The sequence below is a fragment of the Canis lupus genome, chromosome 3, assembly GCF_011100685.1.
Source record: "Canis lupus familiaris isolate Mischka breed German Shepherd chromosome 3, alternate assembly UU_Cfam_GSD_1.0, whole genome shotgun sequence".
NCBI classification, from domain to species: domain Eukaryota; kingdom Metazoa; phylum Chordata; class Mammalia; order Carnivora; family Canidae; genus Canis; species Canis lupus.
In genome coordinates, this window is record NC_049224.1 from 56,300,861 (window position 1) to 56,321,742 (window position 20,882).

At 46.8% G+C, this 20,882-nt stretch overlaps 1 protein-coding gene across 1 annotated transcript in view; it reads left to right on the plus strand.

Moving 5' to 3' along the window:
- EFL1 (elongation factor like GTPase 1) overlaps window positions 1-20,882 on the plus strand; it is a 120,060-nt gene that overhangs the window by 96,018 nt on the left and 3,160 nt on the right. Inside the window, exons 18-19 of the mRNA XM_038532984.1 lie at window positions 3,854-4,836; window positions 16,039-16,223. Of these exons, the coding sequence (XP_038388912.1) occupies window positions 3,854-4,836; window positions 16,039-16,223 (1,168 nt within the window). The remainder of the gene's footprint in view (window positions 1-3,853; window positions 4,837-16,038; window positions 16,224-20,882) is intronic.

Below are 20,882 nucleotides of genomic sequence, written 5' to 3' on the forward strand. Positions count from 1 at the left end.
ATTCACTTACATAACTAGTGGGAATGTGAATTGGTATAACTACTTTGGAATACAATTCCATACTATGTACTCAGGTAGGATGTAGGTATTTCCTGTGGCTTGGCAAACCTACTCCTGTTTCTAGTCTAAGGATACTTAACACAAAGTTTGACAAACGTGCATAATGAATATTCATAGCAACAAACATTTTAATAGCCCAAGACTGAAAACAACTCAAACAGCACAGTGGGTAAATAAATTTTGATATTTTCTTACCATGAAATTCTGTAATCTCAGTGAACAAGCTAACAAGCGAACATGGAGAAATCTCACAACATAATCCTGAGCCAAAGAACCCAACTGAAAAAACAAAATTCAATTCTGTTTATACATATAGCACAAGAAAGCAGAGCAGATTGAACTAAAGTATGGGGGTTCCAGGTTCACGTGATAAAAAGAATTTTAAAGAAAGGACGACAGTAGAACTCAGGATGGACTTGGAGGAAATTCTGACAGGTCCTGACAGCGAATAGTCTTGACTTGAGTGGTTGTTTACGTGGGTCAGTCACAAGTTGTTTACATGTCGTCAGTCACAGATCAGTAGATGTTTGTTTGGTCACCTGTCCTATAGGACTATAGAATTTTAGAGTATTTTAGCCCTCATGGGACAGAACCTGCCTTCTAATACATAAGCTTCCTTTTCAGCTCACACACATTTTCAGGAATATATTATGCGCAGGAGCGGGAGGTAGGGGACAGTCTGTCTTGTCCAGGCCAGAGAAACTGTCAGTGTTCTAAGTGTCCAGAGCTCAAGGAAGTACCGGTCAGAGACCACAAGACCTCCAGGTGGTGGTGGTCAGGGTGACAGGAAACTGCAGGAAGTTACTGGGGTGTCTGAGCCTGCTGCATCTTCTTTGAAGTAATGGTGGCTCTGCATTCCCGGGATTTGAAGAGCCTTTGATCCCAAGGGGCTTTGCAGGTGTGACCATCCTGTGCACAGTCCCACTTCCATGGCGTGGTTTTCATCAATCTCATAAATGATTCCTGTAGAGACTTCCTGGGACCCTCCGAAACTTGAAGGCTAGTCTGACACACAGCACCTCACAACACGAGGAAAAGGGGGTGATGTCATAGATGTGGCACTCATTATCTTAGTAGCTGTGCAGTGATTTTCTGGAATGTTCTAAAAACAGTGTTTTTTCTCAAAATAATGATAATTTAAAAAATATTTTCCTATTTCTGAGATTGCTAAATGCTTTCCTTTTTTAAAAAAATCAGAAAAGGGTATTAAAATTTTATTGAATGCTAAGCATTTTTACAGATGGTTACATAGATTGATTACTTTATTTGGCATTTTTAATATGCTATATTATTTTAACAGATCTCTTAATACAAATAAATTTTTATACCCTGTGATAAAAGCTACTTAGTGTTGTGGTGAAGTATTCCTTTGATGTGCTATTTAACTTTCAGTGTAGTATAACTGGAAAAAGAATGGATTCTGGGGTCAGACCTAAATTTGGGTCCTTGGTCCTCTACTGACTAGCTCTGGGACTTTGGGGGTGTGGCTTAATGTTTCTTACTTCTGTAGAAAATGAGGATAATACTAAAGATATAATACATGTAAAACATTTAGCACAGTGCCTCATACATAGTAAATGACTATTTAAAAAAAAACACATATATCCTTTTTTCTCACCGTTATTTTAGACTTTATATTTGAATTCTTAAGATTGAACTGCAGGTTTGTCTGTGTAGTTCAAATATTAAAGTATATTTTATTATTTTCTTAACACATGAAAATGTATGGGGCATGTCCTGGTGTACATAGAGGGCACCAAATGCATGTTGATGATGACTTCAGCTATAATTTTTATATTAGCCACAATACCTTGAATAAAGTAGTACTTTTGAGTTTTTTATTTTAATTCCAGTGTAACTAATATACAGTGGGTTTATTTTAAAAGATTTTATTTATTCATTCACGAGAGACACAGAGGGAGAGGCAGAGACATAGGCAAAGGGAGAAGCAGACTCCCTGTAGGGAGCCGGATATGGGACTTGATCCCTGGACCCCAGGATCATGACCTGAACCAAAGGCAGATGCTCAACCACTGAGCTACCCAGGGGCCCCCTAATATATAGTGTTATATTATTCAGGTGTATAATATAGTAGTTCGGTTCCATACATTACCCAGTACTCATTGTAAGTGTACTCTTAATCCCCATCACCTATTTCACAAAGCATATATTTTTCTTATTTTTTTCATTTTTCGTTTTTTTTTTTTTTTTAGAGATAGAGGGAGAGGCAGAGAGAAAGTCCCAAGCAGGCTCCATGCTCAGTGCCAAGCCCAGCACAGGGCTCAGTCTCACAACCCTGAGATCATGACCTGAGCCAAAATTTAAAGTCGGCTGCTTAAGTGACTGAGCCACCTGGGTGCCCCTCACAAAGTATATTTTAAATTAATGCAAAGTCAAGAAAACATCCCTTACATATTCTGTAACAGTAAGAACAGTGAATCATAACAGCATTGAAATAAGCTAATCCTTGAAGGTGAACACATTCCCTGGCAAAACCAAAACCTTTCTTGAAAATAATGTTTTTTTACATTATTTTCTTCCACACTTTATGGTATATTCAGGTTCCATATTCTGAAATCAGTTAGGTTCAATTTTTACCAATTTTGATAACATGCTGTTTTTAGAAAACCATCCATTTATTGAGTTTTCAAATTTAATCAAAAAGAATAAAATCAGATAAACCAAATACCTGCCTAGATCCACAGAATGTGGATAAACTTTTATGTTTAGTGTTTAGTTTTCTTACTGAATAAGAAATGTTCAATATTCTTATTGAATAATATTTCCCAGAGAAAAGCATTGTTCTGCAATCCCAAAATTTCATATAACATGTATATGTGAGCACATACATGTTTGTATGTCCATTGATCTGTATATCCATCCATCCACTGCCAGTGGCAGACATAGAGCAGACCAGAGCCTTGATGTTACCTGAGAGTGAACTAGATAGAAAAGAAGAGAAAAATTGCATGGTTCTTTGTCATCACATTCAATCCACACCAATTTCTCTGAATCCCCTCTCTGCAAATTCATGATTCATTTGGAAAAAAATGCAGCATGAAACTAAACCTCATGACATGTGGAAAAGGGGCTTTCTGAACATGGTACCAGACTACGGTCCAAGACCCGCGCTGGCCAATACAGTAGCCACAGGCTACGTGGGGCTATTTCAGATTAAAGTTAAGTAGAATTAAAACTTCGGTTCCTCAGTCACATCAGCCACATATCACATGCTCAGTAGCTACGTGTGGCTATTTAAATTTAATTAAATAAAGCCTCATCTCCCCAGTTGCACACTCCTGCATCATGCTAGCCTTGCCATGAGCCTCACTATCAAAGCCAGATATGTTGCCAGCACTTGACAAGGTGTCCTTAAGTTCTGATATTCTTTGTTCAGAGTTATAATCATGGAGCTTTTCTTCTCCAGGTTCTTAAATTGGCAAATATTATTTTAAAGAATTCATATGTCAGATCTTACTAAAATATTTATTTTCCACTCAAAACATCTTTTTCTAAATAGATGGCTTATTTATTTTGAGTGAACAAAGCAGTGACATTCTTATATATGCACAGAACTCCCTGAAGATATGTCCCCATTAGAGGGAGTCCTTTCAATCCAAAATGAAAGCGGATTTTGAATTCTGATATGATGTACAGTACCGATCTTTCCTAGTAAATCACTTCTGTGTTTCTGTGTTTTTGCAGACTCTCCATTTTGTGATATTTCTACATGGGATTTTTGATGCCATTTTTTATTATATAACCTTGCTATTTCTTTTGAATTTGTCTGTAGGTTTGCTAGGATTCAAATCAGTGTATCTGAACCCATTATTCCATTCAGAGAAACAATCACCAAACCCCCAAAAGTTGACATGGTCAATGAAGAAATAGGCAAACAACAAAAAGTTGCAGTTATCCACCAAACAAAAGAAGATCAGAGCAAAATCCCTGAAGGAATTCAAGTTGACTCTGACGGGCTCATCACCATAACAACCCCCAATAAGCTTGCCACACTCAGTGTTCGAGCCATGCCCCTTCCAGAAGAAGTCACACAGATCCTGGAAGAAAATAGTGATTTGATTCGTTCTATGGAGCAGTTGACATCCTCTTTGAATGAGGGCAGACATAATCAGATGATGCACCAGAAGACCCAAGAAAAAATGTGGGAATTCAAAGGGAGACTAGAGCAGCACCTAACAGGGAGGAAATGGAGGAACACTGTTGACCAGATCTGGTCATTTGGCCCAAGGAAATGCGGGCCCAACATATTAGTAAATAAGAGTGAAGACTTTCAGAACTCAGTATGGACAGGCCCAGCCATCAAAGCTTCAAAAGAGACCAGTAGATACCGAGATTTTGGCAATAGCATCGTGAGTGGTTTCCAGCTAGCAACCCTCTCTGGCCCCATGTGTGAGGAGCCTCTCATGGGTGTCTGTTTCGTTCTGGAAAAATGGGACCTAAGTAAATTTGAGGAACAAGGGGCGAGTGATAAACACAATCCAGAGCAAAGAGACTTGGTGCAGGAGGGACAGGGGGGAGGAGAAGCCTGTTCCAGCAAAGGTGAAAACCAGGGACTCCAAGATGGCAGCCTTGAGCCCATGGAGAAGAAGACTTCCCAGAGAGGAGAGTCTTCACTCACTGACTGCTACGGACCCTTCTCAGGACAGCTCATCGCCACCATGAAGGAAGCCTGTCGCTATGCCCTGCAGGTGAAACCTCAGCGTCTGATGGCAGCAATGTACACGTGTGACATCATGGCCACCGGTGATGTTCTTGGTAAGAAGGGGCGAGTATGGTGAGGTCTCTGAGATCAGAAAACTCAAATGCACTTAATATTTTTTTTACAGAAGCTACATCATCATCTAGTTTACTAAAAGACTAAGGTCTTTGAAAGCCAGGCATCTTAAATACTAAAATTGTGATGGGGTGGTTGGGGGAGGAAACTTGATTACCCAAGGTCTTTTCATTTGCGGCACATAGACTCTTTTCTGTCATGAGAGGTCTGGTAAATGAGCTGTAAACTGCCCAGAAACATCACCACCCAAACCTGTGCAGTATTTTCTTTCTCAAGTGAGTAACCGTATCAGTCTGGGTAGCCAGAGTCTTCCTGGAAATGGTCAAAGAGGTGGGTGACATTCTTACACACCTAACACAGAAGGGCTTCTATAAATTATGGGTCCCTGTGGAAGAAGAAAATTGTTGGGGGCTTTATTCACCACTAAGCATTACCTTAAATCCCACTCTGATTTTTCCTCTCTGGAAGAAGATCCTCTGGGATCCCTGGAGACACAAGCCTTGGCATTTAGGAGCTGTTCTGACTTTTGACAGCTGGTACTTCTTGCTAAGACTTACTGTCTTCATCTGTAAGAAGTACAATAATCATTCACTGGAGGTAGGAAAGATTAACAGGAGAACACAGATTTGGGTTTCGAGCTGTGCCTGGCACGCGGCAGCTCTCCTGTGGGCCTGGAAGGGTGATAGGGAGCTGAGCGCTGGTTGGGAGAGTGGACCAAATTACTAGGTTTCCTCTAGGTCTGCGGCCCTTTGAGTCACTTTGTGGTTATCCTACATTCTTTTTGGTAAAGTTCTTCTGCTGATTCATTCCTAAAAGCAGCTATCTAAATTGTTAGGGCTTTTTTTCCCCAAAAGAAATGTATGCCTTTCTCCACAGCAGGGCTCTTATGATAGGGACTTAGCATCTGTAACAGTGTTTCAGAAACAGCTGGGTTACACAGTCACACGGATTTGGTGATGTGGGGCTGCTCAGAGCCCGTGTGTGCTGTGAATCACATCTGCGGGGGTGCCATGTAGTATACAATGTGCCTCGGCATTATTTGGGTCCAGTGTATCATTAGTAGCTGTGGAATCCATAGATTAGTTTGAGAAAACCAATCAAGGCCATTCCCAGATGTTATTCTCCATTTTCACCAAGAACTTTCTTAATTCATGAAGGCAGAGGTGGAGTTAGAATCAGGGACTCATGAAGGAGACCTGAGCTCCAACTTCTCTAACCCTGACAGATGCCACCTCAACTTGAATGCCTTTGTTGATGGGTGGCTCACAACCTGTTCCATGATGAGGCATCATCTTTCCTTTCTTGAGCAAAAGTCTTGTCTCCTGCTAGTTTCCAACCATGTGTGCCTCCTCCACACTGTGGCACGTTTGTTTTCTAGGTACGTCCTGGAGAAGACTCTCCAGAGCCTTCGGCTTGTTTTTTTGAGAAGATTTTCTGTGCCCTTTCGCTGTTCCATTGCCGTCTGTTGAGGCATACTTTACTTGCTCAGCATCCCTCTTAAAGCAGCCGTATGTGAACATAGCACCGCAGATACCATCTGACCGGCATGGAGCACAGACTTGCTCTCGCCTCCCCAATGTGACAGCACTCTCCTGATGACAGCATTTAACAGTTGCATCCTGTCACTGACTCGTAGGGAGTCAAAATCAACCTCAACCTCGTTTCTTTTTAAAATAAGTTATATCTTCCCGCTTATTCTCCAGAAAGCAGAATCCAAATTTTGGTATTGACTAGGTCATAGAAAGTACATAGTCCCCACAGACAACTGTATTTAGTTATGAGTCAGCCAGATTTATACAATTCATTTTTCCCTTAGGTTTTATATAGATACACAATGCTTATAGGAAGGTTTTTACTGTTTGTTTTTAATGCCAAGACAAAGAAGTCCCAGCACCACAATCTTAACACAGATTCTTTTTTCATTTTTTTTCATGTGTCTTTTTTCATCTGCTGAGAACTGAAACTCTGTAAGCAGTGAACTGAATGTTTTGATGAAGTTAAGTTCCTTCATATCTATAGATTTCCCCTGATGATCAGCATACCAACCATATAAAAGAAGTAAGCGTAGGTTGATAAGCTATTGTGACACAGTCCATGATGTCCAGAGGCCTAACTCATGCTTTTATAAATATGCACAAATCTTTAATATTTTCTTAAAAATCTGCAGGGTTAGTTAGCATGTGGCTTCGTAGTCTGCAGCTTATACTGCAGGGGGTTTTCACCCCACTCCCCAGAGGTTCATTTGTTGGTAGATGCCTATCATCCATAGTTTCTCAGAAGGCCAAGTTCCTTCAGGAGCATGAGATCCAGAGACAGAATCCATGTACCTGCTCGTCAGCTTCTCTGCTGTCTTGAACGCGAGTGTTGTCTCTACGTGTGTGCCCCCCACTAAAGAGAGAGCAGGACACACAGATATGAGGAAGCCCTGCGTTCCGGCTCTTCTCTGTTGACACTGCACATGTTTCTCCTCACTGTGGGCCTGCCTCAGTCACTTTGAAGCTAACAGAGAAGACCCTTTGTGGTATCATTAGTTGGCACTGTGGTTTTGTCAGGATCGGCTTAACACTCTGGATGTGCTTCTATCACCTTTTCTTCTATCCACCGTGTGTGTCCTCTTAACGACAGTGAAAGTATCCCTTCCTTGACCCAAGGTTTATTTTGGAGCTACTGTTGTATTTGAGGGGTGGGGAGGATCTCTTCTCCTCTGTCTCTCACTGGGACTATTTGTGGTTGATATTTCAGACTCTTGTTACTCCTGAAAGGAATTTTATCTTGGAGTTTGTTATCCTAAAACTTGTCTTGTTCTGTTTCTTCTTGTATATGCGGTTGGGGAATCCTTCAAAAAGTCTGTGGTCCCCATACATCTGCGCCTGTCCTTCCTTCTCTTGCACTCCTACGATAGTGACAGGAGCACATATCTCTTCCTCAAGTTGCCGGCTCTCCTACATTGTGTGTTTGGAGTAGCATTTGTCCTTCGCTTTCTGAGAAGACAGTTTTTCACATAACACGTGAAACCTGGATCAGCTGTTGGCATTTATCAGACTGAAACTCTGGGCAGACTGTCGAATCAGTGTGCCATGCCCACTTCCCCTTTTCCTGTAGGAAATCACCACCAGGACCCTTCACAAGAGCAGACAGCCCTAGGACAGCCCCTTGAGATATCGCTGGGTTCCTGGCCTTTCTCTCCATCCTGGCGCTCTTCTTCACCTGGCCGTCAGGCTGCATTCTGGCACCTAGTGGGAGAGTTACACACACATCTCCATCCTCAGGGTTGTTTGCCCTCTTCTGTCTTAGGAGCAAAGTCAGTCTTTTCCTCCCCTCCACCTGGTACACCTTCCACTGCGCTGGCCTCTCTGCCCCCGGCAACACGGCTCCTGTGTGTGGGCTGGTCATTGCTCAGCCTCAGTCCCATCGTCCCTGGCTGGCCTACGTGGCTGCCACATCTCCGCCTCACAAAGAAACTATTTTGATTTGGTCTGGAATTATTCCCTCCTGAATTAGTGTGAAGCTGCTTAGAGGGGAGGGTCTCCTTTCAAGTTCATTTTCCCATGGCTTTGAGGGGCTCTTGGGTAATGATAGCCATGCTCTAGTACCCAGCAGTATCCCTGCCTGGATATTCAGAGATCTTCCAGACTTTGCTGACCGATGCTTTAATTCTCCAAGAATTGACACAAGAAGAGTAAAAAGACAAGTTCAGGTCTTTTTTATTTAACAAAGTCAGTGTCCTTAGTCTCTCTTAAAAATGTAGTTCCTTCTACACAGATTGTTAAAGTATAGAAGTCTTTCTTTAAATAGATAAAATTGCTTATGGTCAGATTGGGACATTCTGTGGAAAAATAGTCATTTCAGAATCACTTTACCTGGGGAATGATCCCAAGAAAATGGCCTTCTTTACTTATAAACTCTATTTTCTCAGAGGTATGGTTCTGTTCTCGTTCTTTACCCATGAAAATTGTCTTTGATCTTATTTTTTTAAGATTTTTAAAAAATTTTACTTAATTTCTTTTTTTTTTTGTAAATTTATTTTTTATTGGTGTTCAATTTGCCAACATATAGAATAACACCCAGTGCTCATCCCATCAAGTGCCCCCCTCAGTGCCCATCACCCAGTCACCCCACCCCCCGCCCACCTCCCCTTCTCCCACCCCTAGTTCGTTTCCCAGAGTTATGAGTCTCTCATGTTCTGTCTCCCTTTCTGATATTTCCCACTCATTTTTTCTCCTTTCCCCTTTATTCCCTGTCACTATTTTTTATATTCCCCAAATGAATGAGACTATGTAATGTTTGTCCTTCTCCGATTGACTTATTTCACTCCGCATAATACCCTCCAGTTCCATCCACGTCAAAGCAAATGGTGGGTATTTGTCGTTTCTAATGGCTGAGCAGAAATCTCACAGAGGAAGACATAGACATGGCCAACAAGCACATGAGAAAATGCTCCACTTAATTTATTTCTTAGAGAGAGAGAGTGGGCATGAGAGACAGAGTGAGGAGGAGAGAGAAAAATCTCAAGTGGACTCTGCACTGAGCAGGAATCCTGATGCAATGCTCAATCCTATGACCCTGAGATCATGACCTGAGTCCCCAGAGTCAGCCGCTTAACTGACTGAGCCCCCCAGGCGTCTTTAACATTAACATTAGTGGAATTTGTTTGTGTTTTTAATTCCCACGTGGGTAGCAAGCTGTCTCTCTTTATATTCCTTCTTCTAACCTGGTAGCTTCTTTCATTCTTGGGTTCTCATTGTTTTTGGCAATAATTTCACGTATGAAAAATAACTTTTTCTGGTAGTTCTAGAGTTTTGTTTTTTTAGTTCTAGAGTTTTAATCACAGCAACAGCTATTGTAGTCCATCCTGTGTTTTCACCTATAAGGATAAACATGCATGCCTTAACATGTCAGAAACAGTCTTAATAAGTGTCACTGTTTACTTTTAAAAACCTTTCCTATTCCAAACTCGGAGTTCTTTCTACATTTCATCAGCATCTCATAATTCATTTCAACAAAAATGTACAGATATGTATGTATGCCTATGCTGTGTGAGATCCTGCTTTGAGAGATGAGTTGGGTGACAAAGCCTAACTGTAAAACAGGAAGTGCAACATGGTTGAATCCAGTGAATAAATATGGCCTTCCAGTGAAATTTTATGAGAAATTGGGATTAGGAAAATTCGAAACAGGGTAGACTTTTTGAAAGTGATAGTTCTTTGAAATGGGCTTTGATAGATGGAATAATTTTGAGTTGAGCAGCTAAGTGTGAAATTGGCTCTCTGTGTACCACAGACTAAAGACAGAGCCTACAGAAGACTGGTATCTACTTGGTAGATACCAAACTACTTACAGGAGCTTCTTTTCAGCATTCCCTCTAACCCTGGATGGCTGGTTGGTTGAAGCCAACTGTAAAACCTTGCATTTACCCATACTAACTGATGTCATGTTGAGTGTGTGTCCTTACCTAGTTACCCTGATTCTGTCCAAGTATCTCTTAGCCTTTCAGCATCCTGTCACCTTGGGATTTGATCCCCATGCCTTCTGAGCCTGTAAGCTGCTGGTGATCATCGTAAGGGCACGGAGCTGCAGTCAGAGCACTGGCGCGTCTTCCCAGGGTGGGGGCAACTGGTTGACATGCTTGTCCTATAAACTCGTGGCTGAATTCCTCTGTAGGCAAGCAGGCAGCCCACATTCCCCACAGTCCACAGCACCCTGCAGCGCATGTTTGGTGGAAGCCCGTCTGCATCCTGTCAACCACATTTGCTGGATTTAGCAGCCTGGTTGCTCTGTAACAAAAGGGAAAGAGGTTAGTGTGACCTGATTTATTAGAGTGAGAAGTGCCCACCAATTTTGCCATCTATGTGTTTTAATTGAAGTTACACTGCAAGGGCTGCCAACAATAACAGAAACCACAAGATGAAGAAAAATCTTCCTCCTTGGAGATCAACATGTCGTTTTCCACTTTCTTTTACAATCTTCATCCATAATACTACATTTTGCGTGGCTCTAACCTTATGGTAGCAGGAGTGTAATATTAGTTTTGCTTTTTGTATTTACTATTCATTTTATAAGCCCGCTTCCATGTGGCTACTCAGTATTCACAAAACTTCATTTTAACCTCTGCATAACATCCTATCAACTTGTTAGGCTATAATTTACTTCCCATCATCCCCAAATTGGAAATCTGCATTGTTTCCTGTTTGTTGACTGTAAGAGAAAACATTGCTGTGAACAGCTGCTTCCTTTCCTAAATACTGGAGGAAAAAAAAAAAATCATACCTTTAATTTCCAAACTTTCAGCTCGAATGATTGTAGAGTATACAGACCAGTCTTGCTGCCTATCACAGAAGAAAATATACATATAAGAACATATAATGAATGCGTTTAGAGCAGAGTAGGTTCAGTGAAGCCCAAGTGGTGAAGAGATGATTTTCCTTGTTGTAGGATCCCATGAAAGATGGTGGTTCTAGATGGGCTTTAACTCATGAAAAGGACGTGACCATGGAGTGGGAGTAGGTGCATTGTAGGTAGAGTGGGGAGTGGGAGGACCTCAGGTGGCTGTGGTAGTGAGTGCTCCAGCTGTGCTCTGTGCTGCAGGGCCTGGATTCCCTGGGGCTTGACGTCTTGGGTTGCTACAGGCCACAGAGGGCCCTGAATTCAGGCTGAGAAATTCGTGGTGTAGTCATTCAAAGACCAGCTGTGACCAGACTGTTGTCATCGACTAAGCTTTTTGTTGCTGTGGTTTCCCTGGTGGGTGCTTGCTCTTGGTGCCTTGCATGCGGTACAGCGGGGTACACCGTGGCCTTTGGCGCATGGACAGGGGTCTCCTGTATCGTGGAGCAGACGTCTGGTTGAAGGGGAGCTGGAGTCACCACAGAGGCCACACAATGGTGAGTCCTCCTGGGTAAGGCAGCCATCATGGCTCTGTGAGAGCAGAGCCAGGGTTACAGGGTCCAAGCACTGGACACACCTGTCATAAAAGCCAAGTATCTTTGGAAGGTTCTATTTATAGCTATTTTCCCCTGTTCAGTGATCCATCACTGTGCCCCAGTTTCAGGATTTAGTTTTAGTGGAATTAAAATTGAATGGCTCAAAATTACACGATTAATTACATTCAGCCTCCATCTCAGTTATTGATCTGAGCCCGCTGGCATGACCCCCAAGGAAGGGGCCTCTGCAGTGTCTGCCCCTTGTGGTCTCCACTCCAGTTCACTCATCAGATCACCATCTCTCCCCCGCCCCCACCCTGCGCCTCGCTGTTTCGTATCTGCTTCTGTAAATCACCTACAGCTTTTCCTGCAACAAGCTAGCTGAGTCAAGGTTACGAAGGTTTTCTCCCCTCCTGGGAATCGCAGGCAGCTACATAGGGCATCTAGGGGACAGACCCTTGTTGTGCTGTGTCAAAGCTTCCAGACCATACCCAGAGTGCTATGTTCAGGTCTGGGCTCCAAATGTTGAGAGCAGGATGAGAGAGTCACAGTGGTACAGATAGGAAAGGGTTGGGATGGAAAAGTTGGAGGTGTTCAGGGTGGAGAGAGAGCCAATTATCTTCCAGGAGCTTATAGGCTGGTCTCCCTGTGAGAGAAGCTGGGGCTAACAGAAACCAGAGGGGAGCAGGTTTGGGGCTGGAGAGTGGCCCATGGGGGAGGGTGGCCCTGATGGGCTGGGCCTTGTGGGAGGAGGTAAGCTGCAGAGTGGTGAGCAGAATCTCTGTGGCAGCTGGGGTGGATCACGGTGACCCTTCCGTTACCCCTCTGACCTCTGTTCTGCTTCCCTACCGCAGATTGCTAGTCTGGATGACGGGTGGGGACTGTGTTTCATCCCGAGCATGCTGGCTTTGGAGGAGTTGGGGTGCACGTGGGGATGCCCTGGCAGTCACAGTCAGCGTGGGTGACCGCGGGGCCTAGCAAAGAACTGGTCTCAGCAGCTCAGGCACGGCCTCCCTAGCTTAACTCACACAAAAGATATGGATGGGCTCTCTGTGGGAAGTGTTCAGAGGAGCGATGGGAGCCTCGGCCAGTGGTCCTTGGGGCGTTGGTCCCTGGGTAGATGCTGCTGACAGTCAGAGGGCCAGGCTCTGAGGGTTGATGCTGATGCCAGAGAGAGCCGTCAGAGGTGTGGGCCAGCAGCTTCAGCCACGCAGAAATCATGAGAGGATGGGGAAAGGACATTTGCCATCTGAAAGTGATGGTGGCGCGTCAGGGCAGCCATCGTTCTTCAGCCCAGGCTGCCGGTAGAACCCGGGTGTTGAAGAAGTGAAAATCTGAGCACTCGGGAAACAGAAGAAAGGGAGCAGTGTGGGAGCTGGCGGGAGAGAAGGGGAGGCCGAGCCTTTCAGCACGAACAGAATTGCAATTTGCTTGTTTTTCCATTAAATCTGGAGATGAGGAAGACCCCTTAGAGTTTTTAGGGGTTTTTATTCCTAAGGCCACCACTGCCTGACACAAGGGCCTCCTGCCTTTTGTTTCCTTGGTCTTTCCTGATCACCACCACCAGGGGGATCTGAGTCCTCAGAGTTCGCAGGCAGAAGGCTGGCTCTGCGTCCTCAGTTCCTAGGGATGCATAAGCAGCTCTAGGTGGGCGCGGGTGCACCGGGTCAGCCCCCCCCCCCCCCCGGGCACCTAGGGAGGAAGGTGGGTGCGGGCGCACCAGGTCAGGCCCCCCCACACCCCGCACCTAGGGAGGAAGGTAGGTGCAGGAACACCGGGGCAGCTCCTCCCCCCCCCCCCGCCCGGCACCTAAGGAGGAAGGTGGGTGTGGGCACACCGGGGCAGCCCCCCTGGACACCTAGGGAGGAAAGTGGGCGCTGGCATACCGGGGCTGCCCCCCTGGGCACCTAGAGAGGAAAGTGGGCGCTAGCGCACCGGGGCAGACCCCCGGGCACTTAGGAAGTAAGGTGGGCGCTGGCGCACCGGGGCAAACCCCCGGGCATCTGGGGAGGAAGGTGGGCACGGTCGCACCAGGTCAGGCCCCCCACCCCGGCACCTAGGGAGGAAAGTGGGCACTGGCGCACTGGGGCAGACCCCCGGGCATCTAAGGAGGAAGGTGGGCACGGTCGCACCAGGTCAGGCCCCCCGCCCTGGCACCTAGGGAGAAAAGTGGGCGCTGGCGCACCGGGGCAGACCCTCGGGCACCTAGGAAGTAAGGTGGGCGCTGGCGCACTGGGGCAAACCCCCGGGCATCTAGGGAGGAAGGTGGGCACAGGTGCACCGGGTCAGCCCCACAGGCACCTAGGGAGGAAGGTGGGCGCGGGCGCACCAAGTCAGCCCCCCTGGGCACCTGGGGAGGAAGGTGGGCATGGGCGCACCGGGTCAGCCCCCCAGGCACCTAGGGAGGAAGGTGGGCGCGGGCACACCGGGTCAGCTCCCCCTACCCCGGCACCTAAGGAGGAAGGTGGGCGTTGGCACACCGGGGCAGCCCCCCTGGGCACCTAGGGAGGAAAGTGGGCACTGGCGCACCGGGGCAGCCCCCCAGGCACCTAGGGAGGAAGGTGGGCGCGGTCGTACCAGGTCAGGCCCCCCGCCCCGGCACCTAGGGAGGAAAGTGGGCACTGGCGCACCGGGGCAGACCCCCGGGCATCTAGGGAGGAAGGTGGTCACGGTCGCACCAGGTCAGGCCCCCCACCCCAGCACCTAGGGAGGAAAGTGGGCGCTGGCGCACCGGGGCAGACCCCCGGGCACCTAGGAAGTAAGGTGTGCGCTGGCGCACCGGGGCAGCCCCCCCGGGCACCTAGGGAGGAAGGTGGGCACAGGTGCACCGGGTCAGCCCCACAGGCACCTAGGGAGGAAGGTGGGCGCGGGCGCACCAAGTCAGCCCCCCTGGGCACCTAGGGAGGAAGGTGGGCGTGGCACAGCGGGGCAGCCCCCCTGGGCACCTAGGGAGGAAAGTGGGCGCTGGTGCACTGGGGCAGCCCCCCTCCGGGCACCTAGGGAAGAAAGTGGGCGCTGGTGTACCGGGGCAGCCCCCCTGGGCATCTAGGAAGGAAATTGGGCGCTGGTGCACCGGGGCAGCCCCCCTGGGTACCTAGGGAGGAAAGTGGGTGCTGGCGCACTGGGGCAGCCCCCCTGGGCACCTAGGGAGGAAAGTGGGCATGGGCGCACCAGGTCAGTACCCCCCCCCAGCACCTAGGGAGGAAGGTGGGTGTGGGCACACCGGGGCAGCCCCCCCCCCCGGCACCTAAGGAGGAAGGTGGGCACGGGCGCACCGGGTCACCCCCTGGCACCTAGGGAGGAAGGTGGGCACGGGCACACTGGGGCAGTCCCCCGGGCACCTAGGAAACATCAGGGACCCTGCCAGTGCTCAGAGAAGATTTCTGCTCTGCTCAGCTGCAACGCTGTAAACTTTTAAGGACGGATCAGTTATGCAATGAAAACTTCCTAAGTGGCAGGTGAAAGAGGAGGCTTTAATGAGAGTATCTGCTGGCCCCAGCTGGTGCCTTACAGCTGTGTGTGAGTCTCTCTTCTTAGCGTCTGTCCTGCTTACCAGTTGATAGGAGACTTCGCACCTGGAGGCACCGCTACCGAGCCGCCCAGGGAAGACTTCCCCCTCGCAGTGTCAGGCAGCCTCGGGCCTAAGGATGAAATGCGAGTATTAGCCAAGAGGATTTGGTGGTGTTCTTGTGATGTGGCAGGAGACGTTGTTATCAGACATTAAAGATGCCAGGGACTATCCGTTTTCAGGGGGAATAAAATCTTACGCCACTTACATATTAGCGGTTCTTAAAAATTTGAGCATCCAGTTGTCTCTGTGTGGTTTTGTTTCTGATATAAAAAATGTCACTGTGCCAGTTGCCCGCTTATGAGTCCCAAATAGCCTTGTGCTATCACCATCCTATTAATGATGTCTCATAGTTATTAAAATAGTTTAATATTTACAAAGCCCAATCACACTCATCTCATGAGACTGCTCATGGGTGAAATTATATCAGAAGTTCCTCTGAAAGTCTCTTGCTTCTCATGCTGTGTTGGGATTGCCCTTTAGGTAGGATGATTTTGCTTTTTGTTACCTTTTGCCTCTAATTTTTTTGTAGCTTACTTTTAACTACTGAAAAAGTTTTCATGCTTTTGGAAACTTCAGTTATCAGGAACCAAGTTACACTCACTGGTGGATTGTTATGGGGGTGTGCGTAATCATGTCTTTGTGTGGCTCTAGATACATAACTGCTCAGTGAATTTAAAAGCTGTATGGCCTTGCAGGTCGTGTCTATGCCGTCTTGTCAAAGAGAGAAGGTCGAGTGCTTCAAGAAGAAATGAAAGAAGGGACAGACATGTTCATCATCAAGGCGGTGCTGCCCGTTGCTGAGAGCTTCGGCTTTGCGGATGAGATCAGGAAGCGGACGAGTGGCTTGGCCAGCCCGCAGCTGGTGTTCAGCCACTGGGAGGTAACAGCCCTGATCCCCTTCCCTCCTCCTTGGGGGCACATGTGCTTCCTGCACATAACGCCAGAGAGTGGCAAACAGGACCTCCCACGCCGGCTGGTTTTCCTGCAGCTCCGCCAATGGCCCTGGAGACGGCGCAGGGCTGCTTTTCATTCAGATCGAATGATCCTTAGGTCACAGGTGGCCTGTAATAAACACACACACACATACGTGCATGCGCGCGCGCACACACACACACACACACACTCATTTGTTCCTTTTACTGGATGTAAAATTTAAGCCACAACATTCAATTCTGTTTCCCTTCGAAGATAGATTTCAGATTTTTTTTTAAAGATTTTATTTATTTATTCATGAGAGACAGAGAGAGAGAGAGAATGGCAGAGACACAGGCAGAGGGAGAAGCAGGCTCCATGCAGAAAGCCTGATGTGGGACGCGATCCCGGAACTCCAGGATTACGCCCTAGGCCGAAGGCAGGCACCAAACCACTGAGTCACCCGAGGATCCCAGATTTTAGATTTTTAAAGGAAAATCACAGACATTTTGAAAGTGAAACTCTCAGGAACTTATCTTCTGGGGGAAAAGTACTTGAAGTATTTAGGGGACAGTTGTGCTTCTTGCAAGGGACAGCTTTCAATTCCGATGCATCATGTAACCTTCATTCCGCCTTGTGAAGGCTCAGGGTCTCCACGGCTCTCACATGTACTGGGATGAAGGGGCTCATCAGAACACCCCACTGCCAGGGTAGGGAGAGGTGGGTGAGAGCAAACCTTACCTGAGATTAAAACTGGACGTGTTGATCCACGTTGCTGGGGAGAGAAGAGAAGATGGTGAGCAGGAGAGAAAGGTAATAATCCAAGGAGGGTAGGGAGGTCAGAGCAGCCTTCTGGAGGCATCTTTGAGCAGAGACCCACAGGTTGCTGAGACCAGAGGCGCGTGCTGCTGGGGGGAGTACAGAGTGCATGCCGGAAGCCTTGGAGAGGTCTCAAGACATGGCCTTGGGTCGGGAGTGGAATATTTTAATTACTGGCTGTAAGTCACTTTACAGGGAATAGAAAGAATGTCACAGTGTTCACTCTTCCCTGGGAGGGTCATTGTTATTGGAAGGAGCATTGGCTCTGCAGTGGGAGACTCTGGTTTTACATAGTGTCCTTCTGCTCCCTGGGGCAGACGGAACCTGCTCAGTGTATCTCTCCCTGACATCAGGCATGGTGAGTGCAGGGCCTGATGCCCGATGCTATGGGCCATCGCTGGCATGCGTGTGCTTGGCATCTGCTCCATGCTCAACTAGGCTTGTCTCGGCCACTCAGACCACCAGGCTCTTCTTCAGTGCTGCCCTGGCACAGCTCCCGGTTTCAGATCGGGGCTCAGCTGTTCCTTCTCTCACCTCCGTTAGCCAGATGGGTCCCATATCAATGCAGGTATTAAAGGCGAATGTAGGGATCCCTGGGTGGCACAGCGGTTTGGCGCCTGCCTTTGGCCCAGGGCGCGATCCTGGAGACCCCGGATCGAATCCCACATCGGGCTCCCGGTGCATGGAGCCTGCTTCTCCCTCTGCCTGTGTCTCTGCCTCTCTCTCTCTCTCTCTGTGTGTGACTATCATAAATAAATAAAAATTATTAAAAAAAAAATAAAGGCGAATGTAGTAAGTGAGGGAGAACCTCCTCTTTAAAATGAATTTTATAGTCAGGTAACTCAGCATAGTAAAGAAAGGTGACTCTTGAGAACCACGGACCTGGACAGGGCCAGTTGTACTTGGTCAGTTCGTGTCACTTGAAGTGATAACTGAAGATGCTAATCCAGAGCTCACACCTGAGTCTGCCTCTCCATAGAGAAAGTCATTCTTATAGCTTGATAGAACTACGGTTAAGGTTCTAATATAGGTTCCTTTCTTATGTCAGCACAGTCTCCATTTTAGCAGGGATTTGCTATGAAACTTTTCTTGCATTGTGTATTTTGTCTAGAAATGAGGTTTTGGTGGTTTTACTGGTTTATATCTGAATAGATGTCATTGCTATATTTCGTTATGTGGAAAACAGGTGCTCCAAAACATTTAACTGACTGGTTAACTTCTGAATTTAAACAGGTAGTAATTTCCCACTTACCCAAACTTTTACCCTTTCAGTTTGGGTTTTTGGCACTCAACTTTATGTAAGAACACAGAGCAGTGAGAAATAGGAGGAGTGGATTTATCCAAGCAGCTAGTGAGGAACTCCGTCTGTGGTGTCAATCAGAGTGATGCTCTCCGTGAAACACATCTCGACAGCCCTCTCCTGTGTTTTTTGGGGGGACCAGAGCTGTGATTATGGGGCAGTGCAGCCAAATGATATGTAGAACCACAGCGAGATTTATCCCACTTCAAAGCAATGACCTTGAGAGGCAAAGCACTTTCTTCATTGGTGCTGCCATGGCTGAAAACAGCCTCCAGAACTTGCAGCTCATGCTTCTGATATCTTTGAGATGACAATTCATCCGTTTCAGGAAGATAGCCTCAATCCACACTACTGACGGGACCGGGGTAGAGTATGCTTGATCAGCACAGAGAGTGTAGTTAGTGATGCCCAGCATTCCCTGCATGTAAGATCCAAAGAAGGTATTCACAGCAGTTGTAATGTTATCAATATTGGAAGAGTTAGATGTGTGAATTTATATATTCTATTGTTTGTTAGAAATACATCATCGCTGTATAGTCAGATTTAAACTGGAAAGTGGGTTTATAAAATGCATTTTAAAAAATCTGTCATGTTTTCATGGTTTCTTAATTGGCAAATAAGCGGCAGGTAAGGCTGTTCGTTCAAAAGGGTCTCAGAGTAGAGTGGCTCAGCTAAGGCAGAGCTGCTCTTTTGCATCTAGGGCAGCAGCTTGGGGTGGTGGGGGCTCACTGGGAGGGGCTTAGGCTCCTCTGGTTTGCTGGGCTCCTGCTGATGGTCCAGAGTGGCCATTCTGCCTCCCACCATACCCCTGCATCCCTGCATTCCAGCCAGTAAGAGGGGGGCTTGCGCCTTCCCTGCAGGGACACGGTGGGATTTCATACAAGTCCCATTGCCCACAGCCATTCATACGGACACATCTGATAATGCCCACCTAACAAGGAGGCTGGGAAATGTTGTCTTTGACTAGGTCAGGAGACAGCAAACTGTGGCCTGTGACCTGTTTTGGTTAATAAAATTCACTGGAGTATAGCTGTATCAATTTACATATTTTCTGTGGTGGCTTTCCAGCAGAGCTGAGTACTTGCAACAGAGACCGTGTGGCCTGCGGTCTAAAATATTGACTGTCTGGCTCTTCCCAGAAGAAGTGTGCCCCCTCATCCTGATCCTAAGTATGCCCACCTGAAATACCTATTAGCCAAGAAACTGGGGAGGATGGGTGTTTAGGGGCAGCCGTGTAACAACAGCAAGTTTATACCAAGTAGGCAGTTTTTGTTAATGTGAAAACCATGATGGTTTTTTCAGTCTCCATTCTCTCTCAATTAAAAAGAGGCCAGGCATCTTACATACTTAATAATAGTGGTTTGGTTTTTTTTAATATTGGTTTCTGGCTTCCTTAGTTTGTTATTAAAAATCAGTCTCCTGACAACTTTAAAGAGAACAGAGTCAAGAATTTGGTGCTGTCCCGTGTCATCCCCCGGCCACCTGTCCTGGTCCTATTCCCAAAAGCTTCGCATCTTTGAAAGTCTTGAAAACGATGTTATAATTAAATGCCATTGATCTGATAGTTTCTGGCTGTCTTGGTTTTTCCCCCATAGCTAGGTTTAGAAATAACGCTGTTGTTGAGATCTGGCTTCTCACTCCAAGGCACTTTCTTTCATTTGTGTTCTATCACACCATATAATTTACAATCAAGAGCTTTTGAGAGAAAGTGCTTCAAAAAATAGAGAAGATAAGATTACAGGCATTTTCCACGAGGAAACCTTTGAAGTCAGCAATCCCATAATTTCTCTTTCTATGTTTGGCCCCTTCTATGAAAAAGGAAGAAAAGGAGCTAATAACAGGCACAGAAAGAAAAATATCCCCAGCCAGTGCCGGGGTGCATTTGTGTTAGCACAGGCTCGGGATTGGCTGTGTGACGCTGAGCCCACCCTGGGGGCAGGCCCGGGCTCCCCTGCCTTGAGGAGCACAGTTAGGATCACGGGAGCGCCCGACGGGGTTATCTTGGACTCGGTGTTTCCCACCTGCTGGCCCTAATCCTGGTGGCAGTTGGGTATAGGACGGACATGGGGCTCCCCAGACTCTTTCCTTCTGAGCTCTTTTCCTCTTTTCCTCTCTTCTCTTCTTTTTTTTCTTTTCTTTCTTTCTTTCTCTTTCTCTTTCTCTTTCTCTTTTTCTTTTTCTTTTTTTAAATACCCAGGACAACAGCAAACACTTGGGTGCCTCCCTTTCCATGAACTAGTAAATGCCATTCCCTTCAGCCTGTGGGGTTGCAAAAACAACATTCTCCCCTTGGGCCGATGAATTCTGGCTGAGCCAGTTAGCAAACAGCATCTTTTCTTCCAAACTGATGCCTCAAGGATGCTGTTCATTTTGGCATAGCAAGTGTGGGCGCCTGAGCTCCTGGGGACAGTTGGATGGGAGCACCTGCCTGCAGAGGAACAGGGAGGGTGGTAGGGAACACCTGCCCTGGGGAGGAGCAGGGAGTGTAGGCGCCTGAGCCCCCAGAGA